The sequence below is a fragment of the Charadrius vociferus genome, unplaced genomic scaffold, assembly GCF_000708025.1.
Source record: "Charadrius vociferus isolate BGI_N301 unplaced genomic scaffold, ASM70802v2 scaffold56, whole genome shotgun sequence".
NCBI lineage: Eukaryota > Metazoa > Chordata > Aves > Charadriiformes > Charadriidae > Charadrius > Charadrius vociferus.
Window position 1 is genome coordinate 3,434,703 of NW_009649057.1, and position 23,573 is coordinate 3,458,275.

The following is a 23,573-nucleotide window of genomic DNA, read 5'->3' on the forward strand; positions in this document are numbered from 1 at the left end:
ATGAGAAAGGGGCTGCCACAGCTGCAAGTGGGGCCACAACCAACCAAGCTGTGACACAGTCTGGTTCCTGCTCGCTCCTGAGGCAGCTCAGCTATTGTTCGACGCTTGCTGCAAAGCCACAAGTGATGTCTGAGGAATGTGCAAACATAACAGTAGGAGAAAAGTTATGGAAAGCAAAATTAATCTGTCTTTCTCCACCTCTCTTTCCAAGACTGCCCTGGATTCATATGTCGTTTGATTGTCCTCTTTGATTTCCCTCCCTGTTGGGCCTCATCCTGCAAATACTTGCTGCCAGGTGTATCATCTGACAGAGCTGTACTATGTGATTGCTGATCAGCATTATTTCAAGAAAATAATACTGGCTGGATTAAGCGCTTGCTTGTTGTTACTTCCATCGTTTAAATAATTAAATTATCTAATGCCAGGAAGCTTTGAAGCAGGTGGCCTTAAGGGCCAACATAGTAAAAGAAGAAACCCTAACATAGTTGTGAATGATTGTTTTACATCCTCAGTGGTCTGGGGCTTGGCAGCCGGTGAGAGGGAGGAGCTGATTGAGAACATGCAATTCCCAGCACTCTCCCCTTTGGGTTCAAATCTGTCACCTCCAAACACATCCCAGCTCCGGTGCTCGGGCAAACAAGAGGTTGCACCGGGAACCCGGCCCACCACGCGGCAGGGGTTTTACCCTGTCCGCCGGCTGCCAGGCACAGGGGACTTCACTTGCAAGGACAGCATCGAAGGCTGCCTGAATTCTTCCAGCACTTACTTCAGCTCTATATAGGAAATGTCATATACATGTATAAAGATACGGATACACGAACAAACAGCATAAACAGCATACAGCGTGCTTTCATATCGATCCCGCTGTCTGGACTCCATTATCTGTATCTCTGTCTGTATCTACTGGTGCCAGGATAGCAGGGCCTAAGTTCCAATTAAATGTCATCATCCTGGTAATCATCAAGCACATGAGTCATTATCTACAGATGAGAGCCGGCCTAAACTAAGGAGACATCAGAGGTCATCAACTCCTTACTAGTCTCAGATTCTGGCTGAGGAGATGTGCTCAGATTTATCTGTTTGCTCGCTCCAGACTTACATTTGGATAATCCCGTCTCCACAGTATCCACTTCCAGAGATATACACAAGCGCGGGGGAAGGCTCGCTCTCCTCCGTCCCGGAAGCAATGATGACCTGGTATGTGTACGTGGTCCCATCGCTCAGTTCCCTGCAAGACAAAGGGAAATATTAAGTGATCGGTACAACAAAGGCAGTAGAAAAGGACAGAGAAGAAGGTACTGAAATGGGGGTTGGCTGCCAAAAAAAAGCAAGGTTTAGTTCAATCAGGTCCTCAGAATATTCCTACCTCATCTTGATGGGCTTAATTTTTGGTTGGGTGTCTTTTTCTTGTGAGCACAATCTACGTCCACACTTGATTTATGCACAACCCTGAAGGAGGTACAACTCCTGACTGTGTGACAGCTAAACTATTTGCTGCTGAAAATCACGCAGTTTGGTGCGCTGCTGCTTACATCTATAGCCGCTGGAGAGACGGCATTGCATTGCTGACACCATGGCAGAGTATCATTCCTCACCACGTGCAGTGGGAAATGGTAAGAGCATCACCGACAGTGACAGTGCCGCAGCACTTGAGAAACCAGCCCTGCGCTCCATTGGGCTCACCCACGGACACTCCTGCTCCATCCCTCCACGGCAGGGACGGCGTTACCTGCAAGTTTGTGGCATAGTTCATTTAAGGAACTTAAAATACCCTGTAAAAGCTGATTACTTCCCGAACAGCCCTGAGCTCAACCCAACTGCAGCTGGAGCCAGTGGGAATTTGCCTATTGATTTAAGACAGAGTTGGACTGGGGATGTTTCAGTGATAGATAAATAAATTATCCGCTTTGCATACAGGTATTAAAACAGCAGAGTTAAAAAGAAGGTTTCTTCCTCTCCAGGAGAGCACAAAAAATAGGATCCATACCACAGCACCAGATAGCGGTATTAGCATCGAAATATTCACAGAAAGAATTAGCAAACTATTACATATTTATGCAAAGCCGTAATTACCTAAATCCTGTGCATCTGTAAATGAGCAATAGAATATTTTTTTATTTGCAATACAGAAATAAGCCTAATATAAATGTTTAGCTCTTTTATAATGTCTTTTACATCATCAGAACGCAAAACATTCCACAAAGAAACTCATTACCATTACCCTCATTGTGCCGATTTGTAAGGACACGGAGTGGCGAAGGCAAAATGATTTGCTCGAAGTCATCAATCAGGCTAATTGCAGAGCCCATAACGCAACCCAGCTCCTTCCTAACCCGCACCAGTCCTCTACTTACTATGCTCATATTGCCCCAATTACTGGCAGTAATATACATGTCTTTTTGTCACAGGAACTTGGTCAAAAAGCACGTATTAATGAAGTGTGTTCCGCGAAGAGATCTGTCTGCTACACAGAGCAACAAACCCATTGAAGTAGATATCAATGGACCGTAGTTACCCAAATCTTCAAGTTCGTGAAATAAGTATCTCCTTACAACATTCATTAAATTAACAAGCATGACTTAAACTCCAATATCACACATTATATTTTACAACAAAGCTGTTTCTCATGGATACCGTGCCTGCAAAATAACTGTCACTGAAAGAACTGCATGCGAACACCACTGGGATTCACTCTTTGGTACCACACTGGAAGTGGGGAGTGAAACCCCATGGGACGAAAACACAACACAACCGGCTTCCTCACTGCCTCTTCACCTGAGTCCTGCGGACAACAGCCCGTGGCTCCCGTTAGCTACATTTCAGAGTTCATGTGGCACAAACAGTATCTTAATTCACCCACAGACTGGGGAGACATCTACCCAGGTATCGGTAAGAGTGTTTATTCAATCAAAGTGAAAAATTGCAAACTTCTGCCTTGGGATCTGTTTAAAACAACTGTTTTGGAGAAAAAAAAAAAAAAAGGAAAAAAAAAAAGAAGAAAAAAGTAATAGGAAGTAACTTAAGTGGCCAAACACACACTGATGGTTTCCTCTAGATTTCATTCCCGGATAAATCCACTCATTAAGACGGGAAGTTTCTGATATATACTGATGAAATCAAGGCAGAGGCAAGCTTTGATTATTAAAGAACAGTTATTTCTCAAGTTCTTTCTCAAAACCGTTCGTAAAATATTTAAGATTAACAAGTATACTTGCAGAAATGTGGATTTTGTCACTGGGGATCTTTTAACCACAAAAAAAAAGGTTAAATTCTTAGAAAAGACTGTTAACAAATGAACGGTTTGGGCAGCTACAACAGCTACAAAATAAATAAATCCATGCTGCTTTCTGATGTGCCGAGATCACGAGCGCGAGTGAAAAACAGGAGTTTTCAGATTCTGATTTTTGCAGTGATTTCCACCAATAGCCACAGGTGATGGGCAGGGATTGGGCTAAGAGCAGAAAGTGTGCCTCCGTGAGCATGTGTTAGCGTGTGGGAGGGTTTGTGTCTGCTGGTGTGCACATGTAAGCAAACGGAAAACAGGAAAAGTTCACACTTGTTTACGTACAGGGCGGGAAGTTGGCAGAATATAATGGAAGAAGGCGTAGTACTAAATTAAGCACGGGAGAGAATATGGTGTTTATGAATTATTAGGTGATTGGAGATGAATGTGTATGTGGGTGAATAAGACAGAAAATTGGACACAAAAGTTATGAGGTGGGGAGAACTCTGGCGTATTTAACAGTATGGATTGTGAGTGCAAAACTGCGTACGGGGAGAGACACCGTGGACGTCGGAGAAGAGTGACCGCTGGCTTTGTGGCCATGGGCTTTGCTGTAATCCTGTCACCTGTCACGAGAGGAGATTCCCAACTGCAGCCTGCTGCTCACGAATGGAGAGCTCCCGGAGAAGTGGTATGTCCTAAGGGGGACATGATCCTTTAGTTTAGTGACAGGTGGGAAAAAGGTCGTTTCTTCTCTAAAATAGAAGGTGAGCAAAATACCTGACTTCTTACACATCCATTTAGGTATTTGCACAGTCATCCCTTACTTCGGCACAGCTTGGGTACAAAATAGCTATTAAGTTATTCATGCTCACCGTACCCCATGAGCTATGAACATAATATCCCTGTCTTAGGTTAAAATGCAGAGAAAGGGCAGACAAATGCCTGGAGACATACGGTCCCTGTAACGCAACGCCAGGACCAGTGGCGAGCTCGCCAGTCCCACACCGCAGCCGCGAGGCCAATCCCCCCCATCCTCCCCCCGCCCAGCCCAGCCAGCAGCGACCTGGAGCCTCACAACCTTCCCCACGCCGGGGATGGCAGAGAAGCCCCGGGCTGTCACAGAGCCCCAGGCTGTCACCCCCAGGGCAGCACCAACAAACCAGCCATGCCCAGAGGAGACCAGAATGGGAGCCCGTGTGCTCCAGAGGTGTCCTCCAGCGTCACGCAATCAGGGCTGGAGATGTGCTTCGACTGAAGCACCAGAAAGCCACCTTAGAAACTCAAAACTCAAGCCATCGCGCTTTCAGCTCACCCTGGCTTGATGCAACTCAAGCTTGATGGCAAAAACCGATTGCAGCCGACTGCCTGGACGTGGCGTTTCACAAGTCTCAACAACTGGAACTTGAGATACTTCTGTCCTCCTGAACTGTTAAATATATCATATCGGCAGCAACTGAGAGCTTTAGCATTCCTTCACAGTACCCACATTTCGGAAAAATATAGCTGCTAAAAGGATGATATGTGCAATACTTCAAGCAGTAATCCAGTACCACAGTGAGGGAGGGAGGCAGGAACGCAGGAACAAGGGGGAAAAAAAAACAAACCAAAAAAAAGAATTTATTCTCTCCTATATAGTTACGGGGCACCAAGGTCAATATTACAGACTGTATCTGGAGATGTTAGTAAGCTCAGCTCCGAGTGGTGATAAAAGTGAGATTTTTGACCATTTATTTTCTCTCCTGCCTTCCCTCGGAGCTGATGGCACACTAACAGCAATAATGTGCTCTTTCCACTCTGCTGTCAGGCAGGTCCGACACGCGCCGGCTTCATACGATGCTACTTAAGGAAGTGAGACAGAAGAACATCTTTAACATTAAGGATGTGAACAAACACTCCTTTAAATTTATATCTATGGTCTTTTAATGACCTTTTCGAGAACTGAGTAAGCTGCATTGATCGCTGCAGCTTCCGCCCGTGGGGAGGCAGTCTTATTAAAAAGCAATGACTCAAGCCCTCTGCTTAGAGGGGGAATTAGGACGTGCCGTGTGAAATACCACGAGGGCAACTTTCCTGTCTGCTGTGGCGAGCGACAGATCCAGGGTCAGAAATATAAAACCCTCTAATTCTTTTCCTGTTTTTACTGGGGAGGCTGGGCAGTTGAGTTAATCTTGCTGTGGCCCCCAGGCAAGGGACCTCTGCTTTCAGTTTGGGTGTTCCTGGTAAAACTTACGGGAAAAATTACACCTCTGGGAAGTTGTTTTCTACTCGGACCAAGGTGGGTTTAAAGGATCATTGAATTTACAGGAGCAACACGCATGCCCTTGAGTGCCAGCAGACCTGCAAGGGCTGACACTGCCCAAACCTTATCTCCTCTGTGCCCACGGTAGGGCTTCAGCGTCTGAGGACACAGAACATGCTCGAGATGCAGTGAGAGCACAGAGGGAAAGCAAACATCTCTCCCTAGTACGATAGCATATATGGTTTTCCTGCTACAAATAACATCAGGGAGGGTTTTTATGCAGCAAAGACTTGTTTCCAACAAAATGGAAAATATCCTTAAGGCTGATCCCAGCTTCTGCCCTACGAAAACATAAATGGCCAGAAAGCAATGAAAGCAGACAGCGTTCCTGTTATTTAAGGACAAGACAACAGGGTCTTAGGCATCCCCAGTTAAATTATGGCTGTCACAGACAGTGTCACGTGAAACAGGCAAATTCTACACCTCAAGCCTCCTCATGAAGGACCCATCTTCCTTTGACCTTAAACAGCCACCAAACTCTTGAGCCAGAAGACAACATTTCCCGGTCAGCTCTCCACAGCCCAGAACGAGCCCTGGTTCGCCTGCAACATCCCCGTTTCCCTCTAACACTGTCACCTTTGCTCTTCCTCCCTAGCAAGGAAGCCTTGCCGAGCAAAACAGGAAATCTGCTGGCAGCAAACAGCAGCGACCCCACATCTTCATGTGTTGCAATGCTCCAGATCAGCTGCGCAAGGTGGACTGAATACAACCACACGTGGAAGAGCTGGAGGTCTACACCGTCTCCTGTCCCGTCCTCAACAGCCTAGAGCTGTCCAGTCCATCCCCACGTGCCGCTCACAGCCACCGACACACCCAACATCACTTACAGAGGTCCTGAAATACCCCAAATATCCACCAACTCAGTGAAGAAGCGCTGCACTGCTCAGACGTGTTTAGAGCCTCCCAGTGCTGGGCACTGAACCGGGGCTCAACGTTTCTACATGGGAGGAGCACACACTGCTCTCTTCAGCGCTGCCTCGAGAGCGGGTCATTAAACTGCGCTGGCATTTACCTCTCGGCAATGCCACCGGGATGTTTCCCCCATCCTCAGGTGCTCCAAAAGCAATCGATAAAGAGCAACCCAGGGGATGAGGTCGCTTTAGGACAAGCTGAATAGGTCTGCTCCCCAACTCCCATCCTTTTTCCTGCATCGCCATTGACTGTACAAATATGAGCGTTTTCTTCTTTTATCTCCTCTCTCGCACACGCTCCCCCTCGCTTTGCCTCTCCTTCTTTTAATAAAAATGGCATGAGAAGCACGGCAGAAGATAATGAAGAGAATTCCTGCCCGGCTCTGCAGTCGGGAGAGAGGAGGGGCGGGATGCTGTAAACAAAAGAAGGACGTCAAAAATCCCGGGCTCTTGCGACGGGCTGTTTTTTCAGCTGTGGTCCGATCTCTCGCTGTTTGGATAAGCGCAGCGACATGGCAGGTGCAAAGGCCTCAAAACAAGTCTCCTGCCTCTCTCCCAGACGCCGAGCTGACTCAGAAGACATCGATGCCGAGGAAGCAGCCTTGGAGAGGTGTTTCTCTCCGTCCATGATGAGATAGGTCCCAACAGGGGCGGTGGGTTTGCTCTGTGCCCCCCGGCTTTTTTATGATTTATTTGTTTACAAGCAAATCAGAAGAGGGTGGTTGAAGTTGGATGGGAGAGCGGGAACTGTACGGTGGATTTCTGGTCCCAAACCTCGCTTAAACCTGAACTGGGTATTTCCGAGGAAGAACGACAGAGCAGCCAACGACTGGAACAGATCATCCCAGCTGAATACCTGGTGGGGTGTGGGTTGTAGCATGAGGTGGCTCTACTCTCTGAAGCCCAGTGTCACCATTCAAAGCGGTGGCACCAAGACAATGCCCACACTCAACTTTTGCTTCTGACTGTATCAGGAAGGTATTTCTACCAGCACCTAAACCAGCCACATTACCCACTTACACAACACCATGGAGGTCCCACGTATTTGAGATTGAAGTCAAAGGTTGAGGGATCCAATCTATTAGCAAAAGGAAAAAAAACCTTTCACAGCATCCCAGACTGGTGAGGGCTGGAAGAGCCCTCTGGAGCTCCCCCAGTGCCCCCCCCTGCCAGAGCAGGGGCACCTCCAGCAGTGGCACAGGACGGCATCCAGGCGGGTTTGGGATGGCTCCAGAGGGGGAGCCTCCCCCACCTCTCTGGGCAGCCTGGGCCACTGCTCTGCCGCCCTCACAGCAGAGAAGGCCCTCCTCAGGCTGAGATGGAACTGCCGATGGTCACGTTTGTGCCCGTTCCCTCTTGTCCTGTCACTGGGCACCACTGGCAAAAGACTGTTCCCATCCCCCCGGCACCCTCCCTTGAAGGATTTATCAGCATTGATAAGATCCCCCTCAGCCTTCTCTTCTCCAGACTGAACAGCCCCACGTCCCTCAGCCTTTCCTCAGCAGAGAGATGCTCCGGTCCCCTACTCAACTTTGTAGCCCTTTGCTGGACCCTCTCCAGCAGTTCCCTGTCCTTCTTGACCCAGGGAGCCCCATCAGTGCTCCAGATGTGGAGTCCACAGGGCAGAACAGAGGGGGAGGATGACCTCCCTCAACCTACTGGCCACACTCTGCTTGATGCCCCCCAGGATGCCATTGGCCTTCTTGGCCACCAGGGCACATTGGTGGCTCATGGGCATCCTGTTGGACACCAGGACTCCCAGGAGCTGCTCTCCAGCAGGTCAGCCCCCAACCTTTTCTCCACGAAATACTTCTACAACCCTAACTCACCACCAACTCTCATAACCACCACAAAATCAAAACAGGCAATTGGTCTACAGCTCTGCTCTCGCTTACACTGGTGTAAATCTCAAGCAACTTTAGAGGCTTCAGCAAAATACTCCAGGTTTAAACCACTGCAACTCGGCTGCTTGTGTGTTCCTCTGAGTTGCAAACGTGTGTGCCGGCTGCTCAGACCAGGTCCCTGCCTGCACAAGACGCGCTGGCGCAGGACTACACGCCTGGCTCCAGCACCTCTGCTCTGGAACACAGGTCCTGCTGAGGACCTTAAACACACTTGGTTCTGAACATTTGGTTTTTTCCCACAGACCGCTCTCTTTTGTCCTTCGTGCAAGAAGGTTTTTAAGTAGCAAATATATAGATATATATGCAACTGAGTAACTCCAGCAGACTTCGATATAATCACCCAAGTATTTGCCCTGGTACCAATTTACAACACGGTAGCACATCTCATAAAAAACAAAGTTTGCAGCCAAGGCCTTAAAGATATTTCTTGTTTTTTCTCAAAAGAAAAGAAAAATTAAACATCAAGAGACAATTTTCTACTTTCATGTTTAAAGAAAAACAACAACAAAAATAATGAATTTTTAAGGCGGATGATATAAGTGGAGTATCTAAATGAGATTGGGTTACAAATCCTGGGATAAAGTAAATCCTAGAGGCCCAGGGCCTCACAGGGGTGTTTGCACTAGACAGGCAATTTCACGGCCACGCACAGGTTAAGTGTCAGAGCACCTGGTTGCTATTAGAAGCAGGGAAGGAGGGGGAAAATCCGTTGTGTTTGCCTCTCCATCACCGCGATTGGACCCGAAGCTGAGACGGGAGCGCTTCTCAACACGAAGCTCAGATGCGGCCACCACGGGAGGGGAGGCTGTTACGCTCTGACCGAGGAAGGAATGATCTGGGCCATGACATGCAGAAAGCCCTATTCCCAAGCGCTGGAAGCCAGCACTTCTCCACTGATTTCAAGGGAACGGTGTCAGTATCCACCACCTGAGGACAGTGCTCCGGTGTACCGGCACGGCAGGGAGACAACAATAAGACAACCGGCAGGCAGGTTAGGACAGGTCAATTGCTTTAAAGGCCATCATCGTCACTGCCGAACCTTTGCCTGTTGCGTCGTGCCTCTCAATTAGCACTGCCTGATTACTCACACTGTTAACAACATCCCAGTTGTGCCATGGCTTCTGCATGCAGGACCACCGGCGGCAGCATCCACATGGGCTCCAGCGCTGGTTCGGACCACACTGCAGGAGGAACTCCTGCAAAGGGTCTGGGACCGCAACAACCATCCCTCACCCTTTCATGGCCATTATTCATTGCTGGGGCTGGGAGCGCTTCGGCTGCTCCCTCTTTGCCAGGCTCGGCTCTCCCCGCGGGCAGAAGGCTCTTCCCAATTTAGGGTCATCAACTTGGCAGAATAACGTTCTTCAGCTGCTCCGAATGCAGACCCGACCTCTAGGATTTCCTTTCAACAGGCCTGAGCCAAGACTCGATTTTCAGAACTTAATACCCTCCCGTTTCCATGTAATCCCACCAAAATGGTAAACAGAGCCATGGGAGCAGACGCTCGCAGCGCCTGATCCAAAGGCTCCCGAAGCCAGTGGAAGTTATTATGTGCATTTTCAGTAGGGCTTAGATTGGGCCCCAAGTGAACACAGATGTTTGCAGATTTCTCTGGTTTCACCTCTACCATCCCTCCTCACCGAAGCTCCGCTTTGGAGGGTCCGGGCACGGGGGCCGCGGCCGTCCCGGGGCGCTGCTCCTGGGGAGGAGGGAGGGAGCCTGTACGTACATGTTGCATACACGGGAGAGAGACGTATGTGCTCTCACGCACGCCGCGTAGCAGAGCGCAGCGAGATGGGCGAGGGGATGAGGTGACTATTCCAAAGGAACATTTTGTCATTTCCCTCCTTAGGGGCTCTGTGTTTTGCCTTAAGCCACTTCAGATTATGAGAAATCCTACTAGCTGGTCTCTAGTGGGATCTTTAATGGTTTAATAACTGAACATTACTGAACATATTTCCACTAGCCTCTTTCTAAAATCCCATCATGAGCTAATTTCCTCTATTGTCATTACATCTGCAACTGGTCTTACATTTAAAAAAAAAAATCTGTACCACTGTGAATAAATTATCTGGTTTACTGCACTGAGCTCTCAAGGCCACTATTTTTAGTAGTGGCTGATAATTTGGGGTGTCCAATTCCAGGAACCCTCTCTGGGGTACAATTTGCAGAGAAGAACGAGCCTTATTTCCACCTTGCCCCTCCTCTCACAAAATGCTCCAGGAAAATGCTGGAAGCGGGGCATCAGCGCGGAGATGCCCAATGTCTCCGTACATTTCAGAAGATCCCAGCCAGAAAGACTACGACCAAGTTTGGATGAAGCAATCCCACAATGGGTGCCACGCAACGCTGCACCTAAAAGGCTTCTGTCTTGTCTGTCACTGTATCCAACAAGGTCTTAAAAGACAGCACAGGCATTTGAGCGTTACTGCACCGTTGTTTTCAAAGACTTGCCTGTTCAAGTGTAGCTCCAAATTTAACAGAGATTTGGAATTTATTTCCTAGGAAAGTATATTAAAATAAAATGCCCAGGAAATGATCAGGCCAATAGTTCAGCAAAAGTAGCTGAAAAAAGCTGTACTGGCTGACACTGCTGATAAAAAGGTAGGTAACACATTTCTCCTTCTTCTGTGGTATTTGAGGCTCACTCCAAGTTTTACAAGAGAGTTATTTTTAAATTGTTGCATAACACATGTCTGTCCAATATTTCTTTCCTCAATCAAGCAAAGAAAATGCATTTGTTATTCCTGGGAGATTTCTGGTGCTTCTTATCTTATTTAGAGCCCAAAATAAAGATGCACACAAGAAGGCAAACATCAGAGGGAAATTATTATCCGTGAGATAATGCACAGCCTAATTTACCACATATCTGAGACTGTTTCACCTGCAATAAATTATTTTGCACAGCAGGAAAAGTCCCATTTGACCTTCATTTATTTTTTTTTATCCTGCAGCTGAAAACTCTGCTACAACTTCTAGGTCGTGAGTTCAAATTCCACCCTGGCTGGGAGTGATTAAATATATCAATTTCTAATAGTATCTATTTGGTTAATAATAGGACAGCAGTTAATGTTCAGTTTTTCAGGGACACTCGCATATGGTTAAGTTGTAGTCTATGGGTCTGATCTCTCTACAGCCTCCGTGTATCGCCCAAGAGGTGCACTGGAGACGAGAATCCCAGTAGCACCAGTCCTTGGGGCGTCCCTGCCTGGGGCAGAGCCGATCCCGAAGCAAATTGTCATTCCCCAAAAGGTGCAGTCCCCCTTTCCTGGCTCTTCCCATGGCTCTTCTGAGTCATGTCTTTGAGAGAGGCAGCCGGGGGTCACCCAGAGCAATCCCACCCTTCAAAGACGGATGAAAAATTCCTCTGGGCTGCCCTGCCTCAGGATCACAAACCCATAAAGAGAGAAACCCGCCCTTACTACCTTATTCTTGCATCATGTGCGGCCGAGCCAGAACAGGAGCTACGGTTTTGTCAAGTGCCAGCTATAGTTACAGCATTACATAAGAAACCGCAACAGCGAAGAATCACAAATCTATCACTACAGCTGGCACCAAATGGCATCTTTGCACAGGCTTAGCAGAAAAGCTGCCTACTGAATGGGCACGGACCGTCAAATTGTTCTTTCTTTTCTCCAGGGCAGGGTTAAGGCAATTTGGCAGAGGGTGGCAAGGGAAAAAATTGCTCTGTGTGTGGGGTCAGGAAGCAGGTTTTATTCTTTCGCAAAGATAACCTGGCACCTTTAGCGAAGAAAGCACGAAAGAAGGAAAGCCATCAGAATGGGGCTTCCAGCTGTCAAGTCACATTAGCCAAGTGGAGATGCATAACCCCTGAGCGCGGCGGCACCACTAGCCTCTAACATCTAATTGTGAGCTCTTTGAAAGAAGGCACCTGGTGTATTCCTTCTGGAAAGCGCCCGGCACGCTACTGGTGGCTATAAATAATAACAACCGCTACCTTGGTATTTAGCAGCATAACATATGTGAAGGAATGATGCAGGAACAGTAGATGGAAAAGAAGCAGTTTTTCTCTTCCTGCCTTCCCGAGCTCTCGGTGTAGAGTGGGGGTACACGCTCCTACCTGGCACAGGGAGCAGAATCCGTCCTCCCCGCTGCCATGCAAGCCAGCGGTGAGGCCACACTGTCTGGGGAAGGGAAGAACTTCCCCAGGGTGACGTTGGCGATGAAGATGCTGCTGGGTGGAGAACTCTCCAACCCACCGGCACTTCGTCTCAGTTAGGGTCAGATCATAGAATCATAGAATTGCTGAGGTTGGAAGGGACCTTTAAGATCATCAAGTCCAACCATCAACCCAACCTGACAAAACCACCTCTAACCATGTCCCTCAGCACCACATCTACCCTTTTTTTAAACACCTCCAGGGATGGCAAATCCACCCCCTCCCTGGGCAGCCTCCTCCAATGTTTGATAACTCTTTCCGTGAAAAAAAAATTCCTAATATCCAATCTAAACCTCCCCTGGCATAACTTGAACCCATTTCCTCTCGTCCCATCACTTGTCACTGGGGAGAAGAGGTCAGCCCCCACCTCTCTGCACCCTCCTTGCAGGGAGCTGTAGAGAGCGATAAGGTCTCCCCTCAGCCTCCTCTTCTCCAGGCTGGACACCCCCAGTGCCCTCAGTCGTTCCGATGAGCCTATGACTAGTTTTCCCCTCCTGGAATGAAAGGTGTGGGATGGGCAATTGTCCCGTATTTTTCTGTTCTTTCATCACGGGAAGTTTCCAGGTTCATTAAGCAGAAACAGGTCAATTAATACTGGCGGCGTGAGGAAGGAGCTGACACAGACAAGGCCAGAGAGGGCCTCGGAGAGGTGTGTAGATGGATGGTGCTTGCATGGTCACCAGCACCTCCGCTGAGCTGCAGGACTGCTACGCTGTCCTATACCAGATGAACATTAAACTTTGCCAAAACTGACCACAGGCAGCTCCGATACACTCAAAGCTCTTCACTGACGCGCGGAGGCTTTCAGACAGTGCCAGCACCAGCACGGCCGCTAATCCAGTTGGGAAACGAGGGTCAGGGAGGAACAACTGAAACATTTACTCCTTAATGCAAGGACTCTGGATGAAGAACTAGGCAAGAACTAGTACTGTATCTGAAACTGGAAATTCTAGGGGTAAGAGAAACCCGGTGGGACAGAAGGGTGTTTGCTTCTTGGGAAAGCTCAAAATAGCTTTGTCCACGCAGAACTCCAAACTAATGAGAGGGAAGCTCTTAGGAATGAGCAAGAAAGCATGAATAAGAGTAAATCTCTTCATGCTGAAGCTTGGTAAAAGTGGTTTTACTGGAGATGAGCTGTAAACTTTCATATGGATACAGATAGGGATCTCTAATATACTACTAGAGAGAAATAATATGGAGAACCGTGTAATTATGGGAAAGAAACCTCCTGGCTGCAGCCTGGAGAACAAATGCTTTTACTAACGGCAGGTCTCTGGTACGGCTAGGCGTGAGAGCGGGCATTAAATACTTAGGGGCTCAACAAGACATGACACTACTTCACACTTATCTCTAGTAGCTGTAATAGGTAGGATTGAAAGAGAAATTTGAATGGAAATGGAATTTTGTCTTTCACTTTGAGGTTAACTAACGAACATTTCCTGTAAAGAAAGATCTAAACCCCAAAAGTCCAAGTATCCACAGGCAACAAAGAACTGGTGAACAGGCTCAGTCAATGCAGAGAAAGATGGAATTATAACGTAAAAATGACTAATTTACAGGACTGGATGTCTCGAAATGGTGCACATGTTGGTGTAAGACAGTATTATGCATGTAGGATCCAGAAATTCAGAATAAGCTGGGAGCTTTTCATTGTAAGTGAGAGGGGAAGCAGCAGTTGGTTGTATTTATTCAACTGCAAGGTAACTAGGAACCATCAGTGGGATGTATCCACAAAAAAAGCATACGAGGTCCTTGCCGCATCAAGGCAAGGCATTTCCAGGTAGCTGGATAAGTATTCATGCACAAGGACATCTGGAATACCATGTACAGTTCTAAAGCCTGTTGGGAAGCCCGATGCGCAGCATGCCGATATCACACGGACAACCTAGCAGCTCTTGCAGATAAATCTGGGCATGTAAAGTGCTTTCTTAACATTTTGGTCCTATCTTAGATACTCCCCAGTATTTCCTGGCATATCAAGAGAGGTTTGGCATGGTAACTGTGGAGGAGGGGTGAGCAGAAGATGGTGATAATATGGGCTTCAGCTTTTGGTGTCAGGAGAACATCCACCCAGAGATCTGTATCTTGTTTGGGTGGAAATATGGTGTTAATTATCTTCATGACAGATGGATCTGGCAATTCATTTCAGCTGCTTTAGATCATACATTCCTCTGGCTGGTAGACCTTCAGAAAACAGAGAAATAGATCTTCAAGATGAAGGAAGGAATGCCATAATAAGGACAGATGTTGCCATGAAATTTTAGTGTTGAATTCAGCAGGGACTTCAGTTTACATATCATTGTGATATTCATATTTTTCCCGTCCTGTGTTCAGCTGGGCGTGTCATGTAAACGCAGTCTTCCTGTTGAATTCAGGGGCTAAAAGGCACACCAATAATTGGCTGTAATGAATTATTGCTCATTTTGAAAAGCCACTGCTGATTCTCCAGCCTCTCTGATTGTTTGTATTTGTAGGAATTTACCAAATATTTCATATACAGACTAAGAACTGTTTTCCATCTCCTTCAACTACTCATCATCTGGGGTTTCTGACAAGTCACTCATCATATGGCCTTCTGATTGGATACCAGTAACAAAAGACAAATGCATCAATAACGCCAATTTTGAAACAAACAATTGTTTTGGATAAAGTACATGAAACGCTAAGGCCCCACGAACAGTGCCAGAGAGGCCCTCCAACCACCTGCGGGCTTGATGATGGCAATTTCTCAGTCATTCTGCAGTCACCCCGAGAAGCCCATGTGAGATCTGCACTCCGCCGGCTCAGGTGTGCAGCTCAAACACACAAAGGACACGGAGTTTACACGCTTAGCACTGAATGGAACTCCCGATTCTAACAAAATATTTTAAAATGTGGTACTTACTTAAATAACAACTTAAACAACAACTGTACGCATATGACGACCAGTCCCTTCCAACTATTACCAAGCAACTTCAAAAGTTGAGCCATAGAATGTAGGTGTAAAATAGCCAAAACTGAGAAGAAAAACACATTCCCTGCGGGAGAAAATGCAGATTTCTCTCTCAGTCTCTCTTTTTTTTCTCTTTCTTTTTCAAGCACGAATGCAGTATCTCTAGGTGTCGTTCAGGTACTAAAGGTCTAGTTGGTGTAGGAACAGCTCAGATGAATATATCACAGGAGAGCACACTTGCTTCTCACTGATGTTCCGCTCTGCAAAACCAAAACGCGTACCAGGGCCCCGTGCTGGGGTTCTTTCTAAGGCTATTTCAGTCAATGCCTTTGTCTTGAAAAAGCCTACAGGTTAACACCACAAAGATGACCCGATCCATCGCCGTCCACGACGTTTTTGAGGTTTCCTACGAAGTTTGTGGCAGAAAACTTGGGAAGATTTCCAACTCTACGAAACTTTTCCAGTTATTCTGACAACTTTCCAAAACTAACCTCGGCGTCTCTCGGCTCAGCCTGCCAGAGGGGTGAGCGCAGATCTCGCCAGCACAGCCGCCTGCTCACCGCTCGCAATTTGGCTGCCGAGAGTGCAACGGGCAACACGGGCTGCTCACCCCAGACTGTCCCCGTGGGACTGACACCTTCTGTGTCCCTGTGACACCCTTGGGAGAACACCTCGTTGCGGGCGCTCTCTTCTCATCGAGCTCGTAAAGAATCAGTAGTTGCTACAAAGGAATGCAAAGGCAACGACTACTTTCCAACTGCAATGACGTGAGCGTAAAAGCAGGATAGTAAGGGCAAAGTAAGGGCAAAACAATTACCACATTCACCGTCGTGACTATCTCATACGTTATTTCTAGAGAGCAGCCAGAGTGAAACCCTCTACATAAGAGCAGAATCCAAACTTTGGATTAATTGTGAGCTGAGACTTTGAGATTTCCAGATGAGGCTCTTTCCTTATCGCTCGCTGCGGTGTGAAGACTCAGCAGTTCTGTGCTGCACCTGGCCTGACCTCTTTTTTTTTTTTCCCCACTGATTTATTTAGCTTTCTGTGCTCTTCCTAGGCTCTGACTCTATTTCGTATCACAGCTACCAGCAGTTCTGGCTGATCATACTCAGTGGAACTGAGTGTATCCTGCCTGGTTTCTGTAAGGTCCAAGGATAAGGTCCTGTCCCTTCCGGATGTTTGTTAGCCTCAGCTTGAGCTGAGAGCCGAGATTAAAATTCAGCTTGAGAACAGAAGGTCTGGCGTTATTTTGCATTTCTTACTAAAAGGTTTCCACTGTTCTAGTTATTTACTCTCCTCTGTGGAGCACCCAGTGCTGACTAGGCAAGGGCTATCCATTAAAGGCTGTCTCTCCTCTCAGCTTAAAGAGAAGTTCCCTCTCTTTGATGGGAAGAAGGTAGGAGAAATTAATTTTTCTTTCGGCATCACCACACCTGGGGAAAGGATCTTGCTCACAGATAACAGTGCAAGCAAATATTTTCTTTGGGAGAAAAAGAGAAAGGGAAGATCAAGGTCAGAGGAGGCAAGAGGAAAGATATGCGACTGCCTTCAAAATAACCTTCCATAGAACATGTGGGGGTGTCATTTTATTTAATATGGAAAACACGCAAAAGCGTAAAGGAGGGGTAACAGGCTTGGGGCTTACAGAGAGATAAAGGGGCTGCAAAGTCTGGTTGCACAGATACGCCGCATTCCAGCTGTACAGAATGAGAGAGGCAGATGCGAACAGGTCGAGAGAGAGACTGCATTTACCTCTACACACACACATCCGCAGGATCACAGCCCAACACCTCTGTCCCCGACTCCCCCAAAGCATCTGCCCTTCCTTCCCGCTTACGGAGTATAAGGACTGTAGCTGCTCTTTGCACAAGGTGCTAATGGAAAATTCATCTTGGATTTGCTTCTACCACAGAACCACAACCCCACGCAGAGTTTCAGGGAGTTTGCTGTGTCTCAAGGTACGGCCCAGCCACAGCCTGGACGTACAGCACCAGCCTACCTTTCTGCACAGCCCCGTCACCAGAGCGGGGATCGGTCTTGTGCACGTAGGCATATTAGGATCAAAAAAATCACCCCACTTCTCAAGATTTCAAACACATGCCAAAGCCCTGAATCAAACCCAACTACAAGCGCTGAAGAATCTGCATCTTTGACTCCTCATCCAGTGTCTAAAATCTTCATTTTAGTTTTTCAAGCATCTCATTGAAGCTTATTGGCAGGATTTTCCCCGTAGTCTCTGGGAAGACACAGGTGACCTGTGGCCAGCGAGATGAGAAGGTTGGGTTAGGTTGGCCGTGCCGGCCTCCAGGAGCATCCCTGTCTGTCTACTGATCACAGGTAGAGCCCAGAAATACTAACGTAAGTTTTATGTCTGATTTTTAGCTGGCTGTGTAACTAGGTGAGACATACCGAGAGGTACAGTAACGTTACCCCATGTGATTTATTCAATGATGCACAGGAAAATTCTCATTAATCCCTGGGTACTGGTTTAATTATTAGAGCACCCTTTTGCTACAGCTGGCTATAGGCTACAAGTCACCCACAAAATCATAATAAAAGACAAAGGAATAGAACTCAGAATACAAGTTAGGGGTTTGGGTTTGGGGTTTGGTTTTTTTTTTTCACTTTTTGTTATGCACTCAAAACTGGACCTGTGTCTGTGGGAACTTGTGCTAAGGTATGCAAATATTTCAAACCAAACCAGTCCCATTTTCCAACGAGAGTGGGCCAGGTTTCAGGCAAAGATGCTTTCACAGCAAAACCATGGGAAAATTCACCATTTTCCATGTTTCCAATATGCCAATATTCATCCTGTGTTAATTGCCGGCGATTGTTGGAACGAGGCTACAACCCCAGAAAACACTTAAGCACATGCTTAACTTTCAGCACACGAGTAACCTCAGTGATGTCCTGGGGTTTTGTATTTATATTCACTATTGTTAGTTACCTTGAATTTTTAAATCCGTAGGGACATTTTGCATCTTCTGAGCTGTATAATTGGGCCATGAAAGGGATGGTAGCTCATGATTACTGAATTGTTAATTAATCATTTTTATTATATTTAAATATGCTTTAGAAGACCATAATGATGTATGCTTCCTTGATATTAGCTGTACTAATTAGATCATCTTTTCTAAATTAGAGTGCAGTTTTCTTAGCAGGTTTCCTTTTATCTGGTGTTCATTTTTCAAAAGAGCTTCATGTTGTTCCCACAGATGAGTGAATCATTTCCAGGGAATCATGTTATGCAAAAGATGTTTTTCTTACTGCTGTGGAATGCCTACGGGTAGATCATGGATCTCCTGAAATCGGTAAATATTTTGAAGTTGGACTTTCCTCAGCAATCACACGTTCCTTGACTAGATGAGCATAACTGCAGCTGGGACGAAACTCAGTCCCTACATCCAACTAGCGCATCCGGCACGTTCGCTGTGTTAGAACAATGCCACTCCAACCCAATTTGTTTTAGTGACACACGAAAGCAGAAAATGAAAGTGGTTGAAATACATTTATATACCTGAACATGCAAGCGTATTTTTGACATCCTTTCTTTAATAGTCTTTAATAATTGGTGCTCCAGCACTGAAAGCCATTCTGTCTCCCTTTCCACCAAAACATGACTTTCAAAAGACTTCTAAGGAAATGATGACTATGTTACTCCAGAGGTTATCTTAAACATTTAACTTATCATAGCTCAGGTAGTTTGCAATATCCTTTCTGGTTAAGGAAAGCCGGAATTTCATGTCTCTACACAACTAGCCCAGAAATTTCTCAGAAGTTACCCCCATGAACTCCCAGGCGATACTCCTGGTTCCAGAGAGCAGCTATGAGAATATCCTCTCTTGGTACATCTCTTTAGTTCAAAATCCTAACAATCAATTGTGATGGTGGACATTAACAGGACGAGATGAACAGGTTATTGTTTTTCTCTGAACAAGTCTATTCAGCTCTCTGGAGAGCAGTACTTACATGTCGACGAATCTCCTGCTGAGGTTTGAGATGACAACTGGAGATCCAGACTGGAAAGGAGGGTCCCGAACCACTTTGTACTGGATGGGTTTGCAGTCTGTGCAGAGCGCGCTGTGGGGGACGGAGCTCAGCATGGCGGCATCAATTTCCAGGTGCTCATCCAGAGTGTAGATCTGGATCCCGTACACCTCCTCGCCCACTTGTCCCGCATCCAGCTTTATGGTCAACGGGATGTCGCAGAAGACGTTCTGCGGACCGAGTGAAATGTTCTTCCCGCTGATGGTGAGCAACTTGATGTCATTCACCGCTCCGCTGGAGTCCCAGTCTGGGGAAACAAATGTCACCCAGACTGTGAGGGACTCTGGAGTCAGGGGATAACGAAACTCCAGCTGCAGGTAGCAGCCCTGAGGCTCGGGACAGGCCGGGGGCACCGTGTGTTGGTTGACAGCTGAGTTGGGACTCCATGTTCTGACGCTGGATTTACAAGGCTGCTCAACGTCAGGGTGCCCTGGAAAGAGAGAAAGAAGAGAAGACAGGGCACAAAAAAGTTAGAGAACACGGGCTATCCATGGCATGAGTCTTGAAAGACAAATTAGTGGCGGAAAGTATATCTGTCTGGGAAACTAATTATTTACTTGAGCAGAACGGGCACGGGCAGCACGGAGAGGAGGGATGTAACTCCAGTGTCCCCTGGCTGGGTGAGAGAGACGCAAACCCAGTTTAAGTGCTGGATGGGACAACACACACTGTGCCAGTGCGTCTGGTCCTGTATGTCCTATTTCCAGTGCCTTTCCCTGTGCCAAGCAATGATATTTTCTACCCCTTCCACTCGCTACTTTACCTGATAAACAGAGTCACTTTGCCTTCAATTCACCTCCTATTGATTCCCTCGCCTCTCACACTAAAATACAACATCTTTCTCTTTAACAAAGACAAGAGAAAAGCTTTTGTTGATTCCAAGAAGCACTGTGCTCTTGAGGGGCAACTCCTATACCATTTACAGGCTCACCTAGCGTGTTGTGTAAGACCGCTTTTTTGGAGGCACATGGAGCACAGGTCTGAGCTGTCTCTTCGCGCTCCTTATGATGAAGCAACAGGCACTTGTACTTTTACATTTCTCACCGTTGGCTATGTTCAACTACATGGGAGGTATTACTAAAAACTAATGAAAGCCACAATGCTTGCTGGGTTCCCAAATACTATGGTAACATTACAATTTGGCACGGAGTCACGGACTGCAAGATCCGGAGAGGTCAGATGGGTGGAACAGTTGGTAACAGAATCCAGTGAGAGCTATAAATTCCCTCTTCCTTCCCAAATAATGACACGAAAAGGGAGCAAGCAGGACAGAGAGAAGGCAAAGTACAAGAAAGAAGAAAGGGAAAAGTAAAGATAAAGAAAGGTAATGAGGGGAGAGGAATGGAGAAGGCAGAGGGAAAAAAAAAGAGAGAGCGCAGCTGTTTGCAACCAAGGGAGAAAGCAAGATAAAGCACTGGGCAAACATGAACAAACAGGACATCACTACTAATTTAAAGAGAAAAGGGCAATGTGTGAAGGTTATTCTTATTGTCTGTGATCCAATGAAGTGTTAGAAATGTGCCTCTTTTGTCAAGGATAAACAGCACAGGGAATTCTCCCGTTCACACCAAACGCAGCCAGATGCAGAAGAGATTTCCTGCTATCTCGGGCAGTCCTCCCCACAATCCGACACGATAGTCCTGCAGATGCACATCTTGTAATGCCTCTCCCTCACCCGCGCATACCCCATAGCCCTCCTCTCCTCCTCGCATGCCACGGAGCAGCGGGAATGCCACTAACCTCAGCATCTGGAGAGACCACGGCAGCGATATGCTGTGAAAAAATCCAGAGTTCCATCTGACGCGCTCAAGTTTTTCCCCCCTGGCAAGATTGCAAGTGCTGTGTGTAATCAGTTTGAGTAGCGAATACCCCGTTTGATTCACGTTATCTCACAACATTCGCTGCCGTCCACGTGCGCTTGGCCGGGCCCTGCCACGACCTTCTCACAGACTCACAGCGAGCTCCTGCCTGCAGCCCGAAGAAGGTGGTTTTAACCCTGGTATCTCAGAGGGCTTTGGAAAGATGTGTGAATCTTATCACTGCCATCTTGCAGATAGGAAAGTGGAGACGATTAATGGCTCGCTGCCTAGTACGTTTTCAAAAGTGGTCTCCACTTGGGTTCCCGCAAATTCACCTCTGCCACTTCAAGGCCTCTGTAAGACTTAAATAGTGAACGGACCCACATGTTTTGGTAGACCAGCATGTGCTCCCCGGAGTCACATGAATTGAACTCAGCCTCCAGGGAGTTTAATGCACATCATCGCCCCAAAATGGGAGCTTGATTGTAGTCATCCATAGACCAAAAACCTCAATGAAGTTGAGATAGAGAGTCCCTTTCTTAAATATCTTCAGACACTTAGACCTGGGCAAGACATTCATTTAATTGTGGAAGAGGATGGAAACCTTATTCCATGTAACTCTAGATTTCCAGAGATGGGTAAACACTATGAAATACTATGAAAATGACAAATATTTGTATATAAAAAGTAATGGTGTCGTAGTCCTTCTGCCCCTGCGCACTCAGGTTCTGAAACCCTTAAGCTTATGAGATCAGCAAGATCGGTCACAGAACAGCACCTCATACAACATCATGCTTTGCCTAACGCAAAATGTGAATGTGAGGTCTGGGAGGAGCAGTCAAATCCCAACTCCTGGTTAGAGAGCGAGGATGGTCGGCTGGGAGGGAGACTACCCCAAACGTCAGCCACAGCCACAGCCTGGTGTGTCACACAGTTAAGCCAAGTGGCTGGGACGAATGTCCCCATATATGGACAGGGACTTGACCTGCTTGTGGCCAGCTGGGATCAGCACCCTCTCGGGATGCGGTCACTGTCACAACTACAACTCACCTGCCACATTTCCTACGTGGTCAAGAGAAAGGAACCATCCAGTGGGACTCTAATGTCCAACTGAGACAATTCCACTTGCAAATACAGAATGTATCGCTCTGGAGTGAAATGTTGGCCACTGGGAAAGGCAGGGCACTAGAGCAGCTTAAGGCAGCGATATTTTTTATTATATTCTCACACTTCGTTTAGTCACTAGTGTGTCAGGCAGTAGGAACTGACTGATATATGCATATATTGCACAGTAAGTAAAGGTACTTACTTGGGTTTGAGCCAAAAATCACCTTTAATATATAAACCCCCCCTTTGGCCGAGTTGCGGAGGTGCTGTAAGGTTTGTTTATCTAGCTGGTGTTGCTGGTGAGAATCCAGGTAGGTTAGAGCTGCCTTGCTCTACGGTGAAGGCAAAGAGTACATCAGAACCGCCTGATCTCCAGTGCCTTCCCACAACTGCTGCCGAGGAGCCGACAGCCACTCACGCAAGGGGCACAACTGGCTGGGAAAGGGTCACAAAAATCTCAGCCCGGAGGGTCAGAGCCCACCACGCTGGGCACAAGCAGGGCACGAGGAAGGACACCGTCCCCACGGCAGAGTTTCGCAATGGGCACAGCTCACACGTAGTTCGGACCACAGCTGGCGTCGGCTACCTGGGGGAACTGTGCGGCGTTACGATGCTCTGAGACCTCAGGGGAATGAAATCAGACCGACCAGGTTCAGCGCAGCTTGAGAGACACGTGAGAAATGTGGTTTTCTGGTAAGAAGCTGGACGAATACTACGAAACATTTTCCATGAGTGTCGTCTCAAATTTTAAAATGAGTTCATTTTGGCCATGCTTATGCCTCTTTTGTATTCACTTTCCATGAACATTCAAGCAGTGGAGATTTACACACATGAACGCCTGCAGAAAGTGAATTTAAAGCTTGCATGCTTGAGTACTCACAGATAGACAATTAAAGAAGCCAGACAATGATCTAACTGTGCTATTTGTAACTCAGACCAAGCGCAAGTAGGCAGAGATCCTGAATGTCAGGGAGCGTGGTAGCGATGACAGAAAATTACAGAGCAACAAATACCATACACTTGGTATATTTTCTGCCCTAAAGTGGAGACAACTTATTAACGTAGTAAGAGGATAGGATTCCCAAATTTTCTTTCCAGAGAAATGGCACAACAGCAACCGAATGAGGCAGATAAGGATCAGACTGCACCCTTCACAGTTAAGAAC

At 47.0% G+C, this 23,573-nt stretch overlaps 1 protein-coding gene across 1 annotated transcript in view; it reads right to left on the minus strand.

Annotated features, from left to right (window-relative positions):
- PAPPA (pregnancy-associated plasma protein A, pappalysin 1) overlaps positions 1-23,573 on the minus strand; it is a 181,814-nt gene that overhangs the window by 87,283 nt on the left and 70,958 nt on the right. Inside the window, exons 7-8 of the mRNA XM_009888046.1 lie at positions 19,425-19,932; positions 1,100-1,228 (exon numbers count right to left, since the gene is read on the minus strand). Coding sequence (XP_009886348.1) covers positions 1,100-1,228; positions 19,425-19,932 — 637 coding nt within the window. The remainder of the gene's footprint in view (positions 1-1,099; positions 1,229-19,424; positions 19,933-23,573) is intronic.